We start from the raw sequence: 21,576 nt of genomic DNA on the forward strand, positions 1-21,576 counted from the left end.
GGAATTTAAGAAAATATTGACCACAGAAAGATCTACTGATAAATCAGAAGAGCTTTAATAAATGTAATTACATCTTTTTATTATGAGGTAGTATTTTGTCCAGCTTCCAATATTGAGGTATATGGCTCCTATTAATATAGTATCCAAAGTGCCTTCTAAGGAACATAGCCAAAATAAAAATCTATGATTTTTTTCTGTGATAAATGAATCCCAGACCATTTAAAATCAAGCAGTAATATCTGGCTCCACTTTCTTTATCCAATGATTATCTAAAGGAGCATAGTTCACTATCTGTATTTGAGAGAGAACCTAAGTACTGTAGGAAGCTGTCTTTCACAGGGAGTACTAAAAGAAAGTCAAAGAACATCCCGGATCTTGTAATTAAAAAAAAAAATCCATGATATGCAGCCGGTACTTGGCTACATTTCACAGAATCATAGAATATCAGGGTTGGAAGGGACCTCAGGAGGTCATCTAGTCCAACCCCTTGCTCAAAGCAGGACCAATCCCCAATTTGAATAATTCCACTCTCACATACACAAACTCTTCAACAAGCATTGGAAATACTTATTTCAAAATATCTAGGATGAGATACCAGTGAAATATCACCATTTTGGCCATCATCTGTAATAAAGTAACATACAAAGGAAGTAGCAGCTCTTTTCCAAATTTGAACCCCACTGCTCAAGAGAAATTTCTGTTCCTCAAGATTTTTTTCCCTAATTTTATTTCATACCCACTTATCCTCTATGTACACATCAGCTGGATGTGTGTGACTGTTCTCAGGGGACCCAGAAAGTTATCTCCTGCCTCCAGCGTGAGTCTTGTCTGTACCTTGCTGGGTGTCAGCTCCCCAGTATCACCAGCCCTTCAGCCACTCAAGGACTCTACTCTGGGTTATGCCAGCCATGTCTTTGCTTGCAGGTTAACAGTAAGTACATCCCAGTCCCTGATTCCTGTTGAATCATTCCCCTGTGATATGCGGTCCCTGACACTGACTACTCACAAAAATCCCAGATCCTCTGCCCCCAAGGAAGCAGTGTGCCCCAGATTACTCGTTTTACCTTAAAAGCCACACAGCATTTCTGAGCACTTATAATTAAACAAAAGTTGGTTTATTTTAGAGAGAATAAACTTTTAACTAGAAACGAGAGACTGGTGGAAACAAATGGTTAAAATACAAAACAAAATTTATAAAATGTGAACCTAGAGCTACACTTATTAATAGTTACCTTTCCTATCTAATAAGGTAGATTCCCCCGGTCCCCTTGCCATCCCGAGTTCAGTCTGTTGCAGAGCTAACTGGCTTCACAGGAACCAGGATCCCATTTTTCATGAGAACATCTCGCTCCTCAAGATGTCTCCTGAATGAAAAGATCCAGAGGACATCTACATTCTCTGTTATACTGAAAGGGTTTTTTGTTGCTGTTCAAAGATAGGGCGAACCCTTGTCTTGTTGTAATGTTCCTTTTTTTTTTTTTTGGTTACCTGTAAATGGTTTTGATTGTTTGCAGGCGCCTCCTATGGCTTTCTATTGAAAGTCTTAATATTGTGCATGTCTAAACAACTGAGCTTTGCATTGCATCCCTGGCTAAGTCGGACAAGCTGACACCTCCCCCTCTCCAAACAGACCATTACCAAGACACATTATTACCTGGTGACTAATCTATCTGTAAAGCATACTTTCAGTATAAATACACCATTCCTTAAATTTTACCCATACTTGCATCTCATAATGATTATGAATCTTGACAAGTTACAAGCTTTCTTACTTGTTATATATTTATCCATATAGCGTAAAACGTGTTTGATATAGTGAGTTTGTCAGGTCTGAGGTGAGCATTTGCAAAAAACAGGGGACCCTTTGCTAAGGAGCCTCTGTGTCACAATATTTTACAGCACCACAAAAGAAAATCACTTTTTAACAGAAATATTATAAAACTGAAAGTAGTTCTGCATGTGCAGCAGTAGCATACATGACTGTATGTATGTGATTATATAAACCATACAAATAGCATGTATTAAGTTATCTAAATCTATATTGTAGAAAGTGTTGTTTGTTTGTAGCGATTAAGGGGTATAGGTTTGTTTTTAAACAAGAGTGGATCATTTTATTATTCCTAATCAGATAGTGACAAGTTAAAAAAGAATTAGAATTATGTTCATTATCCAGCAAAGAATTATCAAAATATTCTGTTCGGACTCTCTGCTGCTGCTCTGCTGCTGCTCTTTATTTTCTGGAATATCTACTTCTACCACTGTTATAATTATTTTAGGCCAATTTGATGTGGTTGAAAGGATGGTCAGTTTACTTTCTTGATAAATTGTTTTCTCCCATTCATTTGTTGATGTACTCCTCAAAAGCTGCAAATTTATTTTCCATCGGCCATGATTTCACTGTGAAGGAATAGTAGAGGAACCAGTTTTGTTTGAGTCTTCAGTATTCTCAGCAGGAGAGGAACCAATTTTCTTAGCATTGTTGTGAGCAATCAGTTATTAATGACTGGTTTGCTTCCTCTCAGAAATCAGGATCTGCCCACATGGTCTTCAACAGACAGTTAAAGACGGCCTCTTGGCCAATAAAAAGGTAGGATATTCTGGGCAACAGGTTTTATAATGAATTGTGTTGAAAGCTTTTGTCCTAAATATTTTCATGGAGCGATGCCATGAATTCAGATCACTGTTTAAATTTCATTGTACTGAGTGATATATTAGATGTGTGTATGCTCCTTGCATGTGGCTGGACCTATCTAGTACTTCCAAATGTTCCATTCATGTAAGTATAAGTTTGATAGAAAATGTATTACAGAAGCACATACTTATTCCAGAAGTAGTAAAGGCTAATGAGATATTTCAGTTGTGAAAGCTGTCATCATTTATGTGGCTTTTTTTCCTTAAAGATTTATAACTAAACCATTAACATGGTTCCCTTGGGATTGAAACTTGGAATAGAAAATCTCCATCTAGGAATACATTTGCACTGTTTTAAATTTACACAGCACTAAACATAAGAATAAGATCTACCTCAAAGAGCTTACTGAACAGTCTAATATTTTTACCATTTTTCAGAGAAAAAATTGATCTAATTATCCATTTTCAGTAATTATTTTCTGAATGTATAACTCAGACAGGTATAATATAAAAGTATTATAGCAATCTACATTAGTCCATAATGTAATCTAACTACTTTAACATTTATCAATAGTTACCATATATACTTGTTCATAAGCCAAATATTTTTGGTAAAAAAGTGACGCATCAAAGAGCGGGGGTCAGCTTATAAATGGGTCTACACCATAATTTGATGATTTTAAACTCTATGGACTCATTGAATTGAATATCGAATACATTGTCATTTTGCTTACCTGGAGTGTTCGCAGGCACGGAGCCCCTCAGCTCCCTGTGGCCACGGTTTGCTGTTCCCAGTGGTGCCACTTCCTGCAGCTCCCATTGGCTAGGAACAGCAAACTGCGGCCCCTGGGAGCTGAGGGGCTCTGTGCCTGTGAACGCTCCAGGTAAGCAAAATGTCCAGGGCCGCTAGTGGCTTACCCTAACTGACCAGAAGCCCAAGTTTGCCAACCCCTGAAATATGGGGTCGGCTTATGAAAGGGGCATACAGTTTTTGCTATTTTTACCTAACCATCCTGGGGGGAACGGGCTAATGAACGAGTATATATGGTAATATGCATATAATGTGACCATTTCAATTAAAAGGTCATCAAGACAATGCACATGATCAGCTACTATCTTGAACAAATACTGTTAAGGCTGATACACAGTTGGTCCTTGGCAAAGATTCATAGATAATCTGACTAAAGACAAAGACTAATAAATTACAATTACATGCTTTGTACGATGCGATGGTGTAAACCTTCACCCATCACCTCCTGGTTTAAACATGGAATGTAATGGTAACTGTCTTTTTTCTTGTTGGTTTATGTAGCAGCATTCATGTTTTAAGTTTGTATTTGGTCACTATATGTTATGGTAAAAATCTTCCAATTTGTATGTCTAATGTTGAAAATTTTGGCCTCCATTTATTTTCTGGGAAAACAAATAGCGTAACCTTGTTCTATTTTTGATTTTTACTAGGGCTGTCAAGTGTTTAAAAATATTAATTGCACTGTTAAACCAGAATAGAGTACCATTTATTTAAATATTTTAGATGTTTTCTACATTTTCAAATATATTGATTTCCATTACAACACAGAATACAAACATGTACAGTGCTCACTTTATATTTATTTTTGATAAGTATTTGCACTGTAAAAAAACCAAAAGAAATAGTATTTTTCAGTTCACCTAATACAGTGGCTGTCAAACTTTTTTACTGGGGACCCCTTTTACATTGCAATCCTCTGAGTGCGAGCCCCTTTATAAATTAAAAACACTTTAATATATTTAACACTATTATAAATGCTGGAAGCAAAGTGTTATTTGGGGTGGAGGTTGACAGCTTGCGACTCCCCGAGTAATAACCTCGTGGCCCCCTGAGGGGTCCCGACCCCCAGTTTGAGAACCCCTGACCTAATACAAATATTGTAGTGCAATCTCTTTATCATGAAAGTTGAACTTAAAAATGTAGAGTTATGTACAAAACCACTACAAAAAATTTTGGAGCCTGGAAGTCCACTCAGTCCTACTTCTTGTTCAGCCAATCTCTCAGACAAAGAAGTTTGTTTACATTTGAAGGAGATAATGCTGCCCACTTCTTGTTTACAATGTCACCTGAATGTGAGAACAGGTGTTCTCATGTCATTGTTGTAGCCAGCGTCGCAAGATATTTACGTGCCAGATGCACTAAAGATTCATACGTGCCTTCATACGTCAACCACCATTCCAGGAGACATGCATCCATGCTGTTGATGGGTTCTACTTGATAACAATCCAAAGCAATGCAGACCAACACATGCTCATTTTCATTATCTGAGTCAGATGCCACCAGCAGAAGGTTGATTTTCTTTTTTGGTGGTTCGGGTTCTATAGTTTCTGCATCGGAGTGTTGCTCTTTTAAGACTTTTGAAAGCATTTTCCAGACCTCGTCGCGCTCAGATTTTGGAAGGCACTTCAGATTCTTAAATCTTGGGTCAAGTGCTGTAGTTATCTTGAGAAATCTCAGATTGATACCTTCTTTGCATTTTGTGAAATCTGCAGTGAAAGTGTTCTTAAAACGAACAATATGTGCTGGGTCGTCATCTGAGACTGCTATAACATGAAATATATGGCAGAATGCGGGTAGAACAGAGCAGGGGACATACAATTCTCCTCCAAGGAGTTCAGTCACAAATTTAATTAACGCATTTTTTTTTAACGAGCGTCATCAGGGAAGCATGTCATCTGGAATGGTGGTGGAAGCATGAAGGGGCATATGAATGTTTAGCATATCTGGCATGTAAATGCCTTGCAATGCTGGCTACAAAAATGCCATGCAAATGCCTGTTCTCACTTTCTGGTGACATTGTAAATCAGATGACGGCAGCATTATCTCCTGTAAATGTAAACAAAGTTGTTTGAGCAATTGGCTGAACAAGAAGTAGGACTGAGTGAACTTGTAGGCTCTGAAGTTTTACATTGTTTTGTTTTTGAATGTAACAAAAAAAATCTACATTTGTAAGTTGCACTTTTAGGACAAAGAGATTGCACTACAGTGCTTGTATGAGGTGAATTGAAAAATACGATTTCTTTTGTTTATCATTTTTACAGTGCAAATATTTGTAATAAAAAATAATATACACTTTGATATCATTTACAACACAATACAATATATATGAAAATATAGAAAAACATCCAAAATATTTAATAAATTTCAATTAGTATTTCTATTGTTTAACAGTGCAGTTAAAACTGATTAATCACAATTAATTTTTTTGAGTTAATTGCATGAGTTAACACTGATTAATCAACAGCCCTAATTTTTACTAAAAATACACATTCTGTAAGGTAATCATGTATGGACTGCAACTATGCCTAGACTGTATTTTCGGCAAGCTTCAAGCCAGCCTCTAGTTCTAAATGTACAGCTAACTGCAAAGGAATGCACACATTGCACACAGCAAAATCCTGCATTTATGCACATTAGCTTCTTGAATTTATAGTTTAGGTGAACAGCCACTTTTGCAGGCACAATCAGTTGTGTAGAAAAGTGAATGTGAATACAATTGAGCTCAGAGATGGAGAACATTTTGCCCTTATGGTCCTTTCTCCCATTATTGCATTGAAGAGTGTGGAGGAGGGACGTTATCGAGATAATTCACATCAATACAAATGATAGATATGTGTATGAGTGGGCAGACTCTAGTAGCAATGTTCATTTGAATTCTTAGCGTCTGACTGTCTGTGAAGGAGGGGGAGGCAGTTGTTTTAAGCTCACATGATAACAGTATTCTCTTCTTCCAAAACAAACTATAATTGGAAATATTTGTTCAGAATTCCATTCTCTCTAATGCAGCGTTACTTGTGGTACTGGTCCTCCAGGTCTAAATATCTACAGTAGATTCAGGTAACCAAACTAATGTTAGTGTACAGCAGAAATTAATATTCCTGATATAGAGAAAATAAGTGAATATGGGATATTTTGAAATATAATGAATTAACAGCATTCTTATAGTGTTATATAACCTTTGTCCCATTCCCCCCCGCCACCAGCCTACCAATTCTTTCCTGTTGTTGTTTTTCTTGTGTTGGTTCGATATGAACAATTAAAATATCAAAAAATAATATATTCCTTACAAATGAGATAACTTATACAAAGAACAAAAAAGAGAATTCACTGAGCTATTTTTCAATAGACATTGGAACAAAAAAAGGAGAATGTGCTATTTAACATGAGGAGAACAGACATTTTTTAAGTGTTTTCGTTTTATTTTTTGCCTTTATACATGATTTATCTTATAGCCTTGTCCTCAAATAACCATTTAACTAAAATGACACAATTTTGTAGCCAATGATCCATGACATTAAATATTTGGAAAAGCTATTGATTCATTGAACTGAAAAAAATTAAATATGTTGAGGCATAGCTTCAAAAATAGAATTTCATTTATTGTAAATTATAGTTGATCTTACATATTTTTTTTACTATTTAAAGTACAAAAACCAAGTACATCTATAAAGCATTCCATTTATTTGCGATTAGTCTGTAACTAAACAGTGATCCTGTTTTTTAAATGTAGCCAGATGTAGTGTTAAAGAAAAGCAGCTTGCACCTAAAGCATTTCCCCTTGTTCCCATGTCGTATTCCTCTGCATGTACCTCTTTCTGTTTGCATTAGTCATTCTCTCTAGGTAAATTGTCCATAAGACCAATGATTCCATTAGTAAATTATCCAGAAAATGCTGTCAGTGCACATTGTGACATTTTGTGCCACTGGTGGATTTGCTGCTATTCCAGTGGTCTAATTAACCTGGCAGTTATCTCCTGTACCCAACGTTGTCATCTCATTTTCCTGGGTTCAGACCTCTTCCTCCTCTTCCTCCCCCCCCCCTTTAAATGAATATCAAATTTACTATTGATTCCTCCCCCCTCTTTTTCCCCCCCTTCCTTTTGATTGGCAGTATCATCCAGACAAACAGAGCGCAGATGTGCCAGCAGGAGAAGTGGAGGAGCGTGTGCAGAGGTTCATCGAAATTGATCAAGCGTGGAAAATTCTAGGGAACGAAGAGACAAAAAAAGAGTATGACCTACAGCGCCATGGTAGGTTCCTACTGAGGAGTGCTGGCTGTAGTGGCAACAGCTCTTTAATGCAGGGGCTAGAATAGTAGTTAGATGGTATTTTAAAAAGCTTCTTGTTTCTGAAACAAATGTTTTATTTCCTCTTGTCCTCCTTTCATATTTGGATATGTTATTGATATTGATAAATATACATACATTAACCAGTAAAAACATTGAATTACTTCCAGTGAGGCACTAGGTAGTGGTACTTCTAATAATTTTAATAAATATGGAATTTAGACTGTGATTATGTAGTTGAGCCATTCTTTTTATCATTGCAGCAGTTTCAGTATATTTTCTTAACTACTTCAAGTTATGGCCAGTAGTATATTTTGTTGAGGCAGTTTAGATATAGGTACTGAGTAATTTATGTCTAAGATACAGTATATAATATGACTTTATAAACACTTCAAAATTATTAAGGCACATTCTTTTTTGGGTGTGTATTTTAGGATAGCTTTCATAAATCATCTCTAATACAATTACTCTTTATGAAGCAGGTTTATAAATAATATTCCAGTAAAACACATTAACTAGGCAGCATTTCTTTTTATACATCTCAGAAAATAGCTTCTTAGAACAGCGACAGGCTGTTGTGAGAAAGAATGGGGGGAAATGTAGGTCAGGTCTGTCACACATGGGCTACCATTACATGAAGTGATAGGCTGTCTTTCTGTTCTGGCCTCAGGATAGGAGTCCCTCAGCCTTCCATTAGAACCTTCAATAAATGTATATCCACCCTACATGTTAATGGGGGGAGTCAATAATAGCGTATTGCCTGTGGGGAAAACACTCCGTCGTGCTCTGCAGTAACACACTCTGGTCCAGCATTGACGTGTAGCCACCACCACTTTTCAATGTGTCTGATAAAAGCCCACTGTCTCTGCAGCTTATTGAATTCCCTTCCATTGTACATTGGCACACCATCAAACCTTTCTCTCTTGCACTGATTTTAACTCCCCTGCTGCAAAGGTTACCAGAACTTTATTTGAGAAACAAAAGCTTAGTCATAGTAGCAGATATACATCATTGTAGGATAAGAAGAAAGATATACAGTGCATAGAAGTTCATTTTCAGCATGAATTTCTAATTATATTTTAATATATCGCTTTCTCAGAGTGTGTGTAAGTATTGAGGGGAAGGCAAAATTTTAAAAAGAATAGCTGAACAAATGATTTTCAAACTGGATTTGTGTTTTTTTTCATTTAAGCAGTATTATGATTACATAGAAATGACCTATTACCTCAGCGCTATTCCCCCCCCCCCGATTCAACTTCAGAATAGGAATTTCTCATAACTCTCATAACACTTCATTATGCTTTTAGATTTTTACAGCACTCTTGTCAGCCACTCTAATAACTACTGCATGCTTAGGTGTGATGAAATTAATAAGAGTTTCAGCTATAAATTTTTATTTTTATGTATGTGATGGGTTTAATTTAAAGCCTTAATGTATACCACAGAATTTTAATATACTGGACTCAATTCCACCAGTGCAGTCAGTGGAATTACATCAGGAATTAATATAGTATATTCTGTCTTCCTGTGGTGGTAGCAGACACAGATTGCTTTTAAGTAGCTTTGTTTTTAAAGCGTCTTAGTGTGAATTAAAGGTGCATTAATGTGTGCTGAGACTATTGCATCCAAAGTTGTTGTTCTAGAGAGTTATCTCAAGAGAATGTAAAGACACTTAAAAAAGGGAAAACAAATTGTACATTATTTATATGAACCTGAAAACTCCTTTGGCACTCCCAATTGTGTATCATGAAGATTATGCATTTTAAAATATAAGGTTCTGTTCACACAACACTGTTGTGATTCAAATAAAGTTGTGCACAGGATGTACACTTCCACTGTCACTTTGAATTTCAGCCACTTCACAGTAAGTTCATTAGCAGCAGAATGGCAGTGAAATTGACTAGAATCCTGTTCTCTAAATTGCCAGTACAGCACACTTCAAAAATAATGATTCTGATAAATTTCATGGACACTTCTGCTAGGGCAGGAACAAAGGGGAAGAGTTTGGCTCAGATACTTATCCAAATTTATTTGGTCTGGAAATCTTACAGGAACTGCCTTTTGTGTATGCTTTGTGAACATTTCACTAACTCCTTGTTTTGCCAGGTTGGAAATGAAATAAGAACACCACTTTTTCATAATATTGAATCATCTGCTTCTAATCCTTATCAAAAGCATGAAGGAGAAGGAAAAACGCACATTATGGTTTACCTATTAAAAAAGGAACTTCTTTCCAGATCTGGTCTAAGATTCATTCATTTCTGATCATAACTCCCCTTCCTAAAAGATTCACATTCAATTAGTTTGAGTGGCTAATCTGAATTAGGCTAAGACTCCATTGAACATCCCAACCTTATATACAGTGCAAATGCTCAAATCCAGCTAAGTTGGTGGTGGTAGTAGTTACCAAATGTTACCATTTGACTGGTGGTTTATGTGCAATGGGTTTGATTCTCATGGACGTGTCTACATCACAAAATATTTGAATGGTCCTGTATTCCTCTCAGAAGTTGCCCTTCCAAGTTAGTGTTTATAAACATAAGGGAACATACTTGCACTGCTGCCTTTCTATGTACCTGTACCTATTCTATGTCTGAAGGCTTTAAGTCTCTAGGGATCTCTGTATGGTACTTCTTATGTGCACTGAATTATCAAAACATTAGTTTTTAAACAATGTGTAAAGGTGAGGAAGTCCCTATACACCCCCCTTGTGGCCCAGTGTAATGCTGCAGGTATGCCCCACCTTAATTTCCCCTGTTTTGGGTGGCAGTAGGTTCACTTTAACAGCCTTGGGGAAAGAAGCCAACACAAACTAACAAAATAGTGTTTCCTCTTTCAGTAAGACTTAAGGAAAGGAGTAACTACAGTAGATAAATCATAAGGTCCTCACCTCAAAACCCTGGTTCATCTCCCAACTTAAAGTCCACAAAACAAAGCCTTTCGTTAGTCTGGTCTCCTAGAGCCTGAGAGAAAACAGCCATTACATACTGCAGCCTACATAGCTTCTACTACCCTCTCTCTCACTCAGCTTCCACTTCCTGTTTATATAACCCTAGGCCAAGGCAAGGTCTCCTTGTTTAGGCTCTAGAGTGTCCCTTAAAGTTGTTGTACACTCCTTCACACAGTGCAGAGCAGCATAAAAAGCAAAAATATACAACAGTTTCTATTTTTTTAATAGAAAAGCAATTCTGAAGAACTCTTTTTCCCCCCCTTTAACGTAAACAACTTAGGCTCAGCATGCCTAAGCGTCAAAGCTTCTATCTTTATAAATTCATGGAGAATAGGTCTATCAATGGCTATTAGCCAGGATGGGCAGGGATGGTGTCCCTAGCCTCTGTTTACCAGAAGCTGGGAATGGGCGACAGGGGATGGATCACTTGATGATTAGCTGTTTTGGTCATTCCCTCTGGGGCAGCTGGCATTGGCAGCTGTCTGAAGACAGGATACTGGGCTAGATGGACCTTTGGTCTGACCCAGTATGGCCGTTCTTATGTAAATATCTTAGACTTACAAAATGTCTACTCTTTGGAGTGGTAAGCTTTTCACATAAATTTGGGCTCAGATGCAGACTCAGTGATTTTGCTATAGCTCTGCAGTTGAGCAGATAAGCTCCAAAACAATATTAAAGAGGATTTTGGAAAGCTTTTGTAAAATGTAAAGAAAAATTATTAAAATCCTGTAATAACCAAGTTAGCCAAGTTTCCCTTATCAGGAAGGACTGGTGAAGTGCTCAACTGTTGGAAGGATTCTTGAACATTGAGTTTAGGGTTTCCCAGATAATTGGGGGGAAAATAGCTGGTTTTAAAATATCCTTGTTTGCAGTTTAGGGCTTCACTTACGGTATCATCACTTTTAAAGCTTCAAAACTGTCCGGGGGGGGGGGGGGGTGGTTCTCTTACCCTCAGCTTTGGGCAAATCCCTTTGTGTGAGGTGGAAATACTATAGTGGTAGCTGGAGATTTAGAAATGGAGTCTTAAACTGGTCCAATTGTGAAGAAATGCAGAACATTAAAAGAATGAGTAGTTTACCTTTCATTTTTTCATCTTCTTGTCGCACACTCATTTTAGTTACGGGTTTTTTGAAAATGAGCGCTCTTCCCTCATCCCAACTTTCCCTTCTCATCCTACATTGAAATCATAATGCTGCATCTGACATCAGAATGTGGATGCGGAGCTGATTGCTACAAGAGTAGCATTACAACTTCACTGCAGGATCAAACAGGAGAAGCAAGAGAGAAGTGCTAGCTATTAAAAGCATTTTTATAGGCACAAGTGGCAAAGAGACCTCTGACTAGCATATGACAAGAAAATAGAGATATTTTAATATGGTGTATTTTTAGTTGTTCCCTAGTATGAAAATCCCTTTTAAAAAAAGCATAAGTAAAGCTCAAAAAAGCCTTTTAAAACCAAAATAAAGCTTCAAGCACAGCCACAATGTGGCAGGCCCTGTGGGACTCTCTGAAACCCTGCAGTTTGCCTGGCAGGTCTACCACTCTTTAAGTGACAGCACTGTACATTGTATTTCTGGCTAAGGATCTTAAAATTGTGGAACTTCATGGGCACTCGGTGACTTAGGGAATTGATAATGGGACACAGAGAGCCTTTTACCACTAGGTCGTTAAAAATCCAGGCCATGTTCATAGTGGCTGTAAATTAACCCATTGGTGGCTGTTTAGCCTGTGTGCAATGAGTTAATCTCATTCTAGTCCTAAAAGCACAAGTAACTATTCACAGTCGTACCTTAAAGACTAACAGATTTAGTTGGGCATAAGCTTTCATGGGTAAAAAAACCCACTTCTTCAGATGCATCCACGAAAGCTTATGCCCAACTAAATCTGTTAATCTTTAAGGTACCACTGGACTCATTGTTTTTGTGGATACAGACTAACACAGCTACCTCTCTGATATTCACAGTGGTGTCTCTTACTAATAGTCGCAGTTTAGGTCAGATTGAATGGCCCAGAGAGACAGAACTAATTTCTCAGACATAGAAATGATTTCTCCCTCCAGAACAGAATTATTACACATTAATAGGACTGTGTGGTAAAACTTTTTTTTCCCCATTGACTGTACTGTACCTGTGAATAAACAGCAGGGAGACTTCTTTCCCCCAGGGGGCTTGGCTACACTTACAAATTTGCAGCGCTGCAGCAGGGTGTGAAAACACACCCTCTCCAGCGCTGCAAATTGCGGCGCTGCAAAGAGCCAGTGTGGTCAAAGCCCCAGCACTGGGAGCGCGGCTCCCAGCGCTGTCCGTTATTCCCCACAGGGAGGTGCAGTACGGACAGCGCTGGGAGAGCTCTCTCCCAGCGCTGGTGCTTTGACTACACTTAGCGCTTCAAAGCGCTGCCGCGGCAGCGCTACCGCGGCAGCGCTTTGAAGTGCTAAGTGTAGCCACAGCCCCAGTTTGGCAATGGAGTCAGTCTTAAAAGTTGCTGAGCACTTCCACCCTGATCTAGCAAATCACTAGGCAAGTGCTTAATTTTGAACTCTTGCATAGTTCCCTTAAAAAGGGTAACTTTTAGCAAATTAAATTGGCTGAGAATCGGGAGGTGGAATTTTCAAAGGGACCTATATCCCAGCCTCTAGTTCTTTATGAATTTAGTGTCCAGGTTGCAACTTGAAAGCTTGACCAAATATATGCATATAATGTGAAAATATTTACTTGCTACACATCAGAGGCAATGAAGGAGATCAGTGTTGTTACCTCTTACATCATACCACTATTAAACTATAGTATTTTTGTTTAAAAATAAATATTTAAGAAGCAGTGTTTTATTTAAAACATGGGATATTACTTTTAGGAACAATTCTCAACTCTCACCCTCCTTTCCTCAAAACTTTTACTGAAATCATATTTATGTATTTTTGTAACACTTCCTAATGTTTATTTTAAATTAAACAGACTGCCGGTTAGTAAAAAACCATAGAAGTACGTGAAAAATAATAAATATATGGTGTGCTAAAAAAAACAAAAACCCACAAAAGCTTCCACCTCTAGCAGTACCAAAGTTTTGAATACCAATGTGACTTATTTTAAGTTTGTGATTATTGAGGCCCGCTAGGTATTTCACACTGTATTCAGTCTGGCAATGTATAAGCTGTACCATTTTTCTTCATAACTTAACTGTAGTTATAAAAAATTCGAACACTTCCCAGAATATTGATCACTGAGTATTGCAATTTTTAACTCTTCTTAGTAGTTTAAAAAGATTGGATTTTCATTTATCATTTGTTTAAAAAACCAAAATATTTATTGTATCCCTAAGAAAAGCTTAAAAACCTTTCCTCCTTTAAATTTCGTGAATGACCCAGCAAGAGCTCTAGTAAATCTTTACTGAACCAAGCTGCTAATAGTTATTTGATGTTATTCTGCAGCCTTAAAGAATCTCAGTAGATTTTCCTTTTAATCTCCTTGAATTGCAGGCTCATAAACCTCTCTGATGAGCCTGCCAGTGTTTTCTTAGATCCTACAGTCGAGACAATGGATCTGCAGAATCCTTTCACCTCTTGTCAGAAAAATGCAATAGAACACAAGGTCATGGGGCCTGTACTTCTAAAGATTTAATGATTGTTTTCAAGTAACTGTGGAAAACCAGATCATCTTATTTTGTATCTGCGTTCAGGAATGGATCTCAAAATATGCAGATCTAAACAACTTGATGAGTCAAATGTATATACATATCTATTTAATCATACAAAACATAGAGCTAACTTCTGGTATGAATACCAGTTTGAATAACCTTTTTATCTCCCCAAACCATAAAAATGAGCTCTCATCAACCAGTAGCTGTGGAGAGTTGTAAGATGCAAGTTAAAATAATAAAGATGGGCACACAGCTATTATTAAATAACACAGACTCTGTGGATATTGCAAGATTAGTAATCTTGCAGACAAATTGCAAAACTCAGATCAGCCTTCATTTTCTATAATTAATAACCAGCCAAGTCCAAAAATCCATTTATGCTGTATTAAAACATTTTAGATTGGATAATATGTTGAACGGGGAAATTTAGAGATTAAATTAGCGTTGTTCAATTTTGAAAAAAAAGTTTGCTGTTAGAAGCAGTCAAGCAAATAATTGTAGCATACAAAATAAAGTGATAGCATGTGTATTGGGTTGTATGTTATGCTTGAAGGCTTTACAGAGAGACCATGTTAATTGAAAATTAACTTTTTTGAAGGTAACCTGATTATCAAATCATTATTAAAGCTAATTACAGGTCAAGCATCATATTATGAATGACTTTTAATGATAATGGGTCGAATTATTTCCTGCTGTAACTCTGTTGATTTCAGTGGAAGTACACTGAGGATGAATCTGGCCCATTGAAATTTTTTAATTGCAGCAGTGGACAGGAAAAGCACAGTTGAAATTCTAAACATCAGGCTCCATCCTATAGGGTATTTGAGTTAGAGGGTCTGCAAGTGGCCTGATTTCCTCAGTCTCCCGCCCATTTCCAAAGTCAACAAAGGTGTTGTAGGAAGCATGGTGGGGATTGTGAGAGAAACCGTGCTCCCCTCACATCACTGCTTCTCCCTTGGTTTACCCCTGTCCATGCTTGTGTGTTGAAATCCCCTTCATGGTGGCATGTGCCCTCTCAGCTCCCACATGCGTGCCACCTGTGAAGTACTACATCCATTCGCATACCCGTTTGTATGAGAAACTTGTCCTGATATAGAGCACTCCTTCATGAAATCTGTGAAGGGTGGCCTGTTTTTCAGCCCAATTTATGTCTTCCCCCTTCAAGGGAAGCTGGGAACTGGTGGGACCTCCACAGCCTAAGGTAACTTTTTTTTCTCTGCCTGCTCACTACACTGCAGAGGGGAAGTTGGACCTATCCTGCCCTCTGAAACTTTCTCCCCTTTCCTCACAAGTTTATCTTTCTCTTGCCCCACCTCTAAGAGAAGAGGCCTCATTGTGAAGTCATCTTCTTGTCCCATGAAAGAGAATAAGAAAGTAGATAGGTGGTTTTTTCTCCCAAGTCACTACCGCAGAATCGGCAAAGAAGAGACCGAAGGAGACTTTTTTTTGTTTCTGCCAGAAATATGCATGGTTTCCATTATAATAAATGCTTTTATGACTACCAGTCTGTAAGTTGGATTGAGCAGAACCCAAGTAACGTTAAAATATACTTCGCATGAATTGAGACCATACTAAACTTTCATTTTATGTTGGGCATTTTATTTTAGACACATTACAGTTTTTGAGTAGGTGAAAGAAAATGGGCAAAAGAATGCTGTGCCACAGTGCGACTAGTTCTAGCTAAAAGCACTACCCTAGCTCTTATTTGGCTAATTCAGAGCAAAGACAACAGTAACTGAACATGATTTCTCAATGTGATGCTGTGTCCAAAAGACCTAGTGCGATCCTGGGATGCATAAATGAGAATCTCAAGTAGTAGTAGAGAGGGGTTTTTTAACCTCCGTATTTGGCAATGGTGTGACCGCTGCTGGAATAGTGTGTCCAGTTCTGGTGCTCACAGTTCAATAAGGATGTTCATAAATTGGAGAGGGTTCAGAGAAGAGCCACAAGAATGATTAAAGGATTAGAAAATATGCCTTATAGTGATAGACTCAAAGAGCTGAATCAGTTTAGCTTAACAAAGAGAAGGTTAAGGAATGACTTGATTACAGTCTCTACATTGGGAACAAATATTTAATAATGGGTGCTTCAGTCTAGCAGAGAAAGGTGTAACACCATCCAATGGCTGGAAGTTGAAGCAAGACAAATTTTGACTCCCCATTTTTAAATCAAGATTGGATGGATACCTAGCACGCTCATGGAATTACTTTGAGGAAGTTCTGTTGCCTGTGTTATACAGGAAGTCAGACTTGATGATCACAATGGTCCCTGCTAGCCTTAGAATCGATGACTCTCTGAATGAGAGAGATTGGTTGACAGGTATCTTTCAGTTATCTTTTTCCCTCATACTCCTTTTGTGTCTCTCTTTTAATAGTAGCAAAGTGTGAGAAGTGTGTGGGTTAATTTTATTTTAATCTGTACCTCTTTAATATACTGTATGTATTTGGGATAGGCTAGGCCAAGGAGGTTTTATTGATCCGTTCATTATCTCTGAGTTCTCTGATTTGTTTTAATTGCCTTCATTTAGCTAATTTAGATGATATTTCAAGTAAAATTAGAATCACAATTTAGTTGCAAAAGAAAGCCTAGAACATAGGCCAGTTTTATACTAACTGGCTGTTAGTTAATTAATTGCATTTTTAAAAAAGAATAATTCTTAATGTCCAGTGTTAATTACCATTTTCACTAATATATAAAGGCAGTTAAAATAAGTGTTTCATTTCACTACTGATAAATTAATATTTGCTAACTGCTGTGTTGTGTATAAGACTGACACCAACATGGTAGATCCACAATTAAAAAAACAAACAAACTTTTGTTCAAAGATATTCTTTTCGATGATCAAATGTTAACCATAGAGAAATTTCTGACTGCTAGTTGATAGGGTCAAGCATATATAATTGGTTCATATGTTCCCTTGCTACAACAATATAATATACCACTGGGGGCGGGATTGATTTAAGTCACCAATTTAAATCATGATTTAAATCAGCAAGCAGGAAACCATTATTTAAATCATCCATTTAATCTTGTTTTACATTTGTATTGTTTAAATTATTTTCCTAAAGAAAGGTTCATTCTCACTAGTGTCATATATAATCACTAACACATACACTTTACACTAAATTTGATCATTCTTTTTGCTAACCAGGAGGATATACACACGTATTTAAGCAATTCTTTGGATTAACATACATTTATTCAGATTCTTATTTTTTTATGATTGTATATTGTTAGAAAATGAATGACTCTTTTATTTACTAGGTAATTAATATTTATCCATATTTGTGTCGAGATGCACTTGGATGGAAATTTAAATTAAATTAAAATGCACAAAAACAGCATTTTATAAATTTTTATTAGTTAAATAAAATAACCTTAAAAGTGCTGGATACATAAAGAAAAAAAGGTAGTTTTCTCCAAACATGTTCTGCATTTAAAATTGATTTTATTAAATTAAGTATTATCTGTAATAAGTATATTGCACTGATACTTTTTCTGTACACCATGTCCTTTAAGGTTTTAGAAATAAAGCCTCTTGCACTTCATTTTTATTCATATATTGGCAGAGGAAAACAAGCTTGCTTTCTTTTTCAACTCCCAATCAGTTTCTCAACTTAGAATGAACTAGTCGAATGAACTGAAATGAAGAAACTGTTTTTTCTGTAACTGCAGAAGAGGCTACTGCTGTCAAAAGTTGGTTTAGCACTTCAACAAACTCTAAGTCCAGGTGCTTAGCCTGTGACTTCATTTCATTGGTTTGACTTTCTTTAAGACTTTGGCAACAAATGTACTGCTTGAATATTTTTTAATTTAAATGATTTTAATACATTATAGTAAGTTTAGGCCTTAATATATGTTGTCATTTCAATTTTAATTTTAAATTTCTTTAATTGATTTTTATCCACTCTACATACTACTGTGCTGTCAAATTAAGAATCCTAATTATGAATGGCTTGCTTTATACAGTTAATGTTTCAAGTTGACTTATGTAATAGTTTTATATGTTCTAAAAGTTTTAAGTAATTGCTCTCATATCATAAGCGTTAATACCATTATATAGAGAATGGACACTAGACTAGATTTAGCCTATCTACAGGGAAAGGTGCAAATTAATTTGTTATATAGTCGCCTCATCTAGTTTCATACAAGGGGGGAAAAGTGTTTAAATTTCTAATAACACAACAGTCTACATGCATATCAATCTTACCTAAGGTCCAGGTAGGCCTACTTTATCCCAGACAACTCCACCTCAGAAAACTGAGGTTCAGTCTACTTTACAGTAGCCTCTGCCTTTTTCCCCTTTTCTTCGGGGTCTGAGTTTTTAACCACCTCATAGTTCTTTTTTAGTTTCCTATCTGGTTTCTCTCTTACTATGGATACAGTTGTATGTAGCTGGGATTAAAGTAAAACTTCAAAATGAATGACACCTGCATTGTCACTTAAGTATCTGTAAATGGGGCTATCGCAGGGATCGGCAACCTTTGGCACGCAGCCCGCCAGGGTTTGTTTACTTGCTGCGTCTGCAAGTTTGGCCAGTCGTGGCTTCCACTAGTGGGCCGCATGCCAAAGGTTGCTGCGCCGGTTTGTTTACCTGCCGCGTCTGCAGGTTTGGCCGATCACGGCTCCCACTGGTCATGGTTTGCTGCTCCAGGCCAATGGGGGCTGCGGGAAGCGACACGGAGCGAGGAATGTTCTGGCCACTGCTTCCCGCAGCCTCCATTGGCCTGGAGTGGCAGACCGCGGCCAGTGGGAGCCGCGATTGGCCAAACTTGCAGACACGGCAGGTAAACAAACCGGCCCAGCCCTCCAGGGTGCTTACCCTGGTGGGCCGCAGGCCAAATGTTGCCAATCCCTGGGCTATTGGATGCTGTGGTGTGCTTTCCTGCATAGTGTGCTCAGCTCCTGCTGGAAGTAACCATTTGTAATCCTATAGCAGAAAATGCTAACAATCAGACAAGACTTGTAATATTTTATAAACATTTATAAGTGTTTGTATGTCCTTCACACCAAGTATATATGGTGGCTAGTATATAGGACAGAGGGATACTTCCACAGTATCGGCTGCACACCACCTTATAGCAGTGACTTTACACGGTTCTCTTAGTAAGTGCTGAAGCCAGTAGGCCTGCCCTGCCCTGCCTCTCATGTGTCACTATAGGAACACTTTTTTGCCCTCCTCTTCCTTCCAAAGGTAGCAGGCCTGCTAACTGAAGCACCCACTGAGTGGAGGAAACAATGCTCGTTCAGTAATAATGGCGTAATCCTGACTAGTGCCTAACTGTCTATAGTCGTCTTCCTGCTCCTTGTCATGTCTGCCAGTGGCCTTTAGTCTTTATATTCCTGCCAAGCAGGTCCTGCTAGTCATACATTTTCCTCTCTCCCTTCCCTCCGAGTCCACTCTGTGTCTAGTGCACAGCCACCATGGGCACTTACGCTCCACACAGGTCCTGGATCTGCTTTATCTCCCTCTCCTGGGAAAGATTTTCCTGCACCATGGTATCCTGATGTACCTCAATGATGTCTTCTCCATGGGCAGTTTTTCCTTAGTCCCTGGATTCTTCCCTCAGTAGTCCCTTTCACTGTCTTTTTTTAAGCTGCTATCCTCAGTTTCTCTCATCCAAATAGAAGGGCAAAAAGTCCTGAGGAAAAGGATAGGCCGAGGCCTCCATTTCAGAGGATGGTGAAATACTCTGTTTCCATTGAGGAACATAATATAAATGCACAAAGTCATACAGTGCCCTGAAGAGAAACCTACCTATATGACCATAGGAAGGCGAGTAGATGCGTTTGCCCAAGTTATGTAAAGACCCTGAAACTCAAAAGAGCCTCAGGCTTATTCACTGAATAGGAATCTGAAATCCACCATTTAAGAGGGATTATGTTGTTTTAGCTGCAGCTCTGTGACAGGCCATGTCCTATGTTGTAACCTCTAAAGGCCTTGAGCAAACTGCATATATCAAATCTAAGTAGGCTGGGAAAGTATAAAAACTAGTTAAGGGTCTTTGTTCCTCCAATATGATGTGTCAAATTGCATTACATGCTTTACATTCCATTTCATGCTGTGCTTCATCATTGCTACATGTGGATCTGTGAGCATCAGAACATCTAAATCTCACTTGGTACAGGCCAGGACTATCATTCTAAAACTGTTTGGATAGATCCTGTATATCATAAAAGAATGTCTGGACCTCAGCAAACTATGACTCTCTCTAGACAAGAAGGTTAATTCTGAGGCCTCCTTTCAGAAGCCCAAGAGTAAGCAGGGGCCTAGCATTTCGGCCCCAGAAAAGTAGCTACATCTGTTATTCTGGGCATTTATATCATGCTTGTCACAATGGTAGCTAAACTTAAAAATGAAAGCTTGCCCATTTAAACCTCCCTCCCATCCTTTGGGGTGACTGTATGACCTATTTAAATCAGTATCCTGCCCTTCAATGTTTTCTTAAGCTTTTGGAAGCATCTTTGGGGTATTGTGAGTCACTCCCAGCCTTATAACAAAGACATGGGCACCAAAACCATTTTAGAGAAATGCCTCTTTGACCACATTCATGAGTGGGCCATCCAGTGACTTGACTGGTCAATGGTGTATACATGGGACTACCAATGTATAGGTAAGAAACCAAATAGTTCTGTCTCTTCAGTTTATCAGAACTGAACATGTATCACTACTTTCTTTTCTTTTAGAAGATGATCTAATGCAAACATGGCCAGTGGATGCTCAAATTTATCTTGAAGACATGTCCTGGAATAAGGGTATGAATGTTTCACTTTTTTTATTTGGGGAGAGGCGGGATGGGATAGCTAATAGACTTGGCTAGAGTCATCCTGGCTGCTTCCTCATGGCTGGTCTACTCTACCGCTTAAGTTGATCTAATCTACATAGCTCAGGGGTTGAAAAAGCTTCCCCCTCATGCTTCCCTGCGATGCAAGTTTCAATGCAAGTCCATACCAGGGCTATGTCAGCAGGAGAGCGCAGCTGCATTGGTGCACCTGCACCGATGTAACACCGTAGTGTAAACTTGCCCTCAATCTTTGAGCCTCTCTGAGCTTTTTAATGTGCCTTGACTGTGATGACTGGAGATGTTTGCTAAGTTTTCTATATCTCGTTTGACATGTTATTATTCTGATTTATCTAAACTTCTGTATGTTGCTTGTCTTTCCCTTTGAAATTTACTTCCTCCCCCTTCTTTTTTTGTTTGCTTGTTTGTTCTCTTTGCTTGTATTTTGACTTTATTTAATTTTTGCTGCTCTATTCTTCA

The 21,576-nt window shown here is 38.0% G+C and overlaps 1 protein-coding gene across 5 annotated transcripts in view; it reads left to right on the forward strand.

The window, feature by feature from the left end:
* Window positions 1-21,576, forward strand: part of DNAJC24 (DnaJ heat shock protein family (Hsp40) member C24) — a 64,179-nt gene that overhangs the window by 38,116 nt on the left and 4,487 nt on the right. For all 5 annotated transcript variants that reach the window (XM_045016049.1, XM_045016046.1, XM_045016047.1 and 2 more), the window contains 2 exons: window positions 7,554-7,692; window positions 21,002-21,070. In XM_045016049.1, the coding sequence (XP_044871984.1) occupies window positions 7,554-7,692; window positions 21,002-21,070 (208 nt within the window). The remainder of the gene's footprint in view (window positions 1-7,553; window positions 7,693-21,001; window positions 21,071-21,576) is intronic.

The sequence above is a fragment of the Mauremys mutica genome, chromosome 4, assembly GCF_020497125.1.
Source record: "Mauremys mutica isolate MM-2020 ecotype Southern chromosome 4, ASM2049712v1, whole genome shotgun sequence".
NCBI lineage: Eukaryota > Metazoa > Chordata > Testudines > Geoemydidae > Mauremys > Mauremys mutica.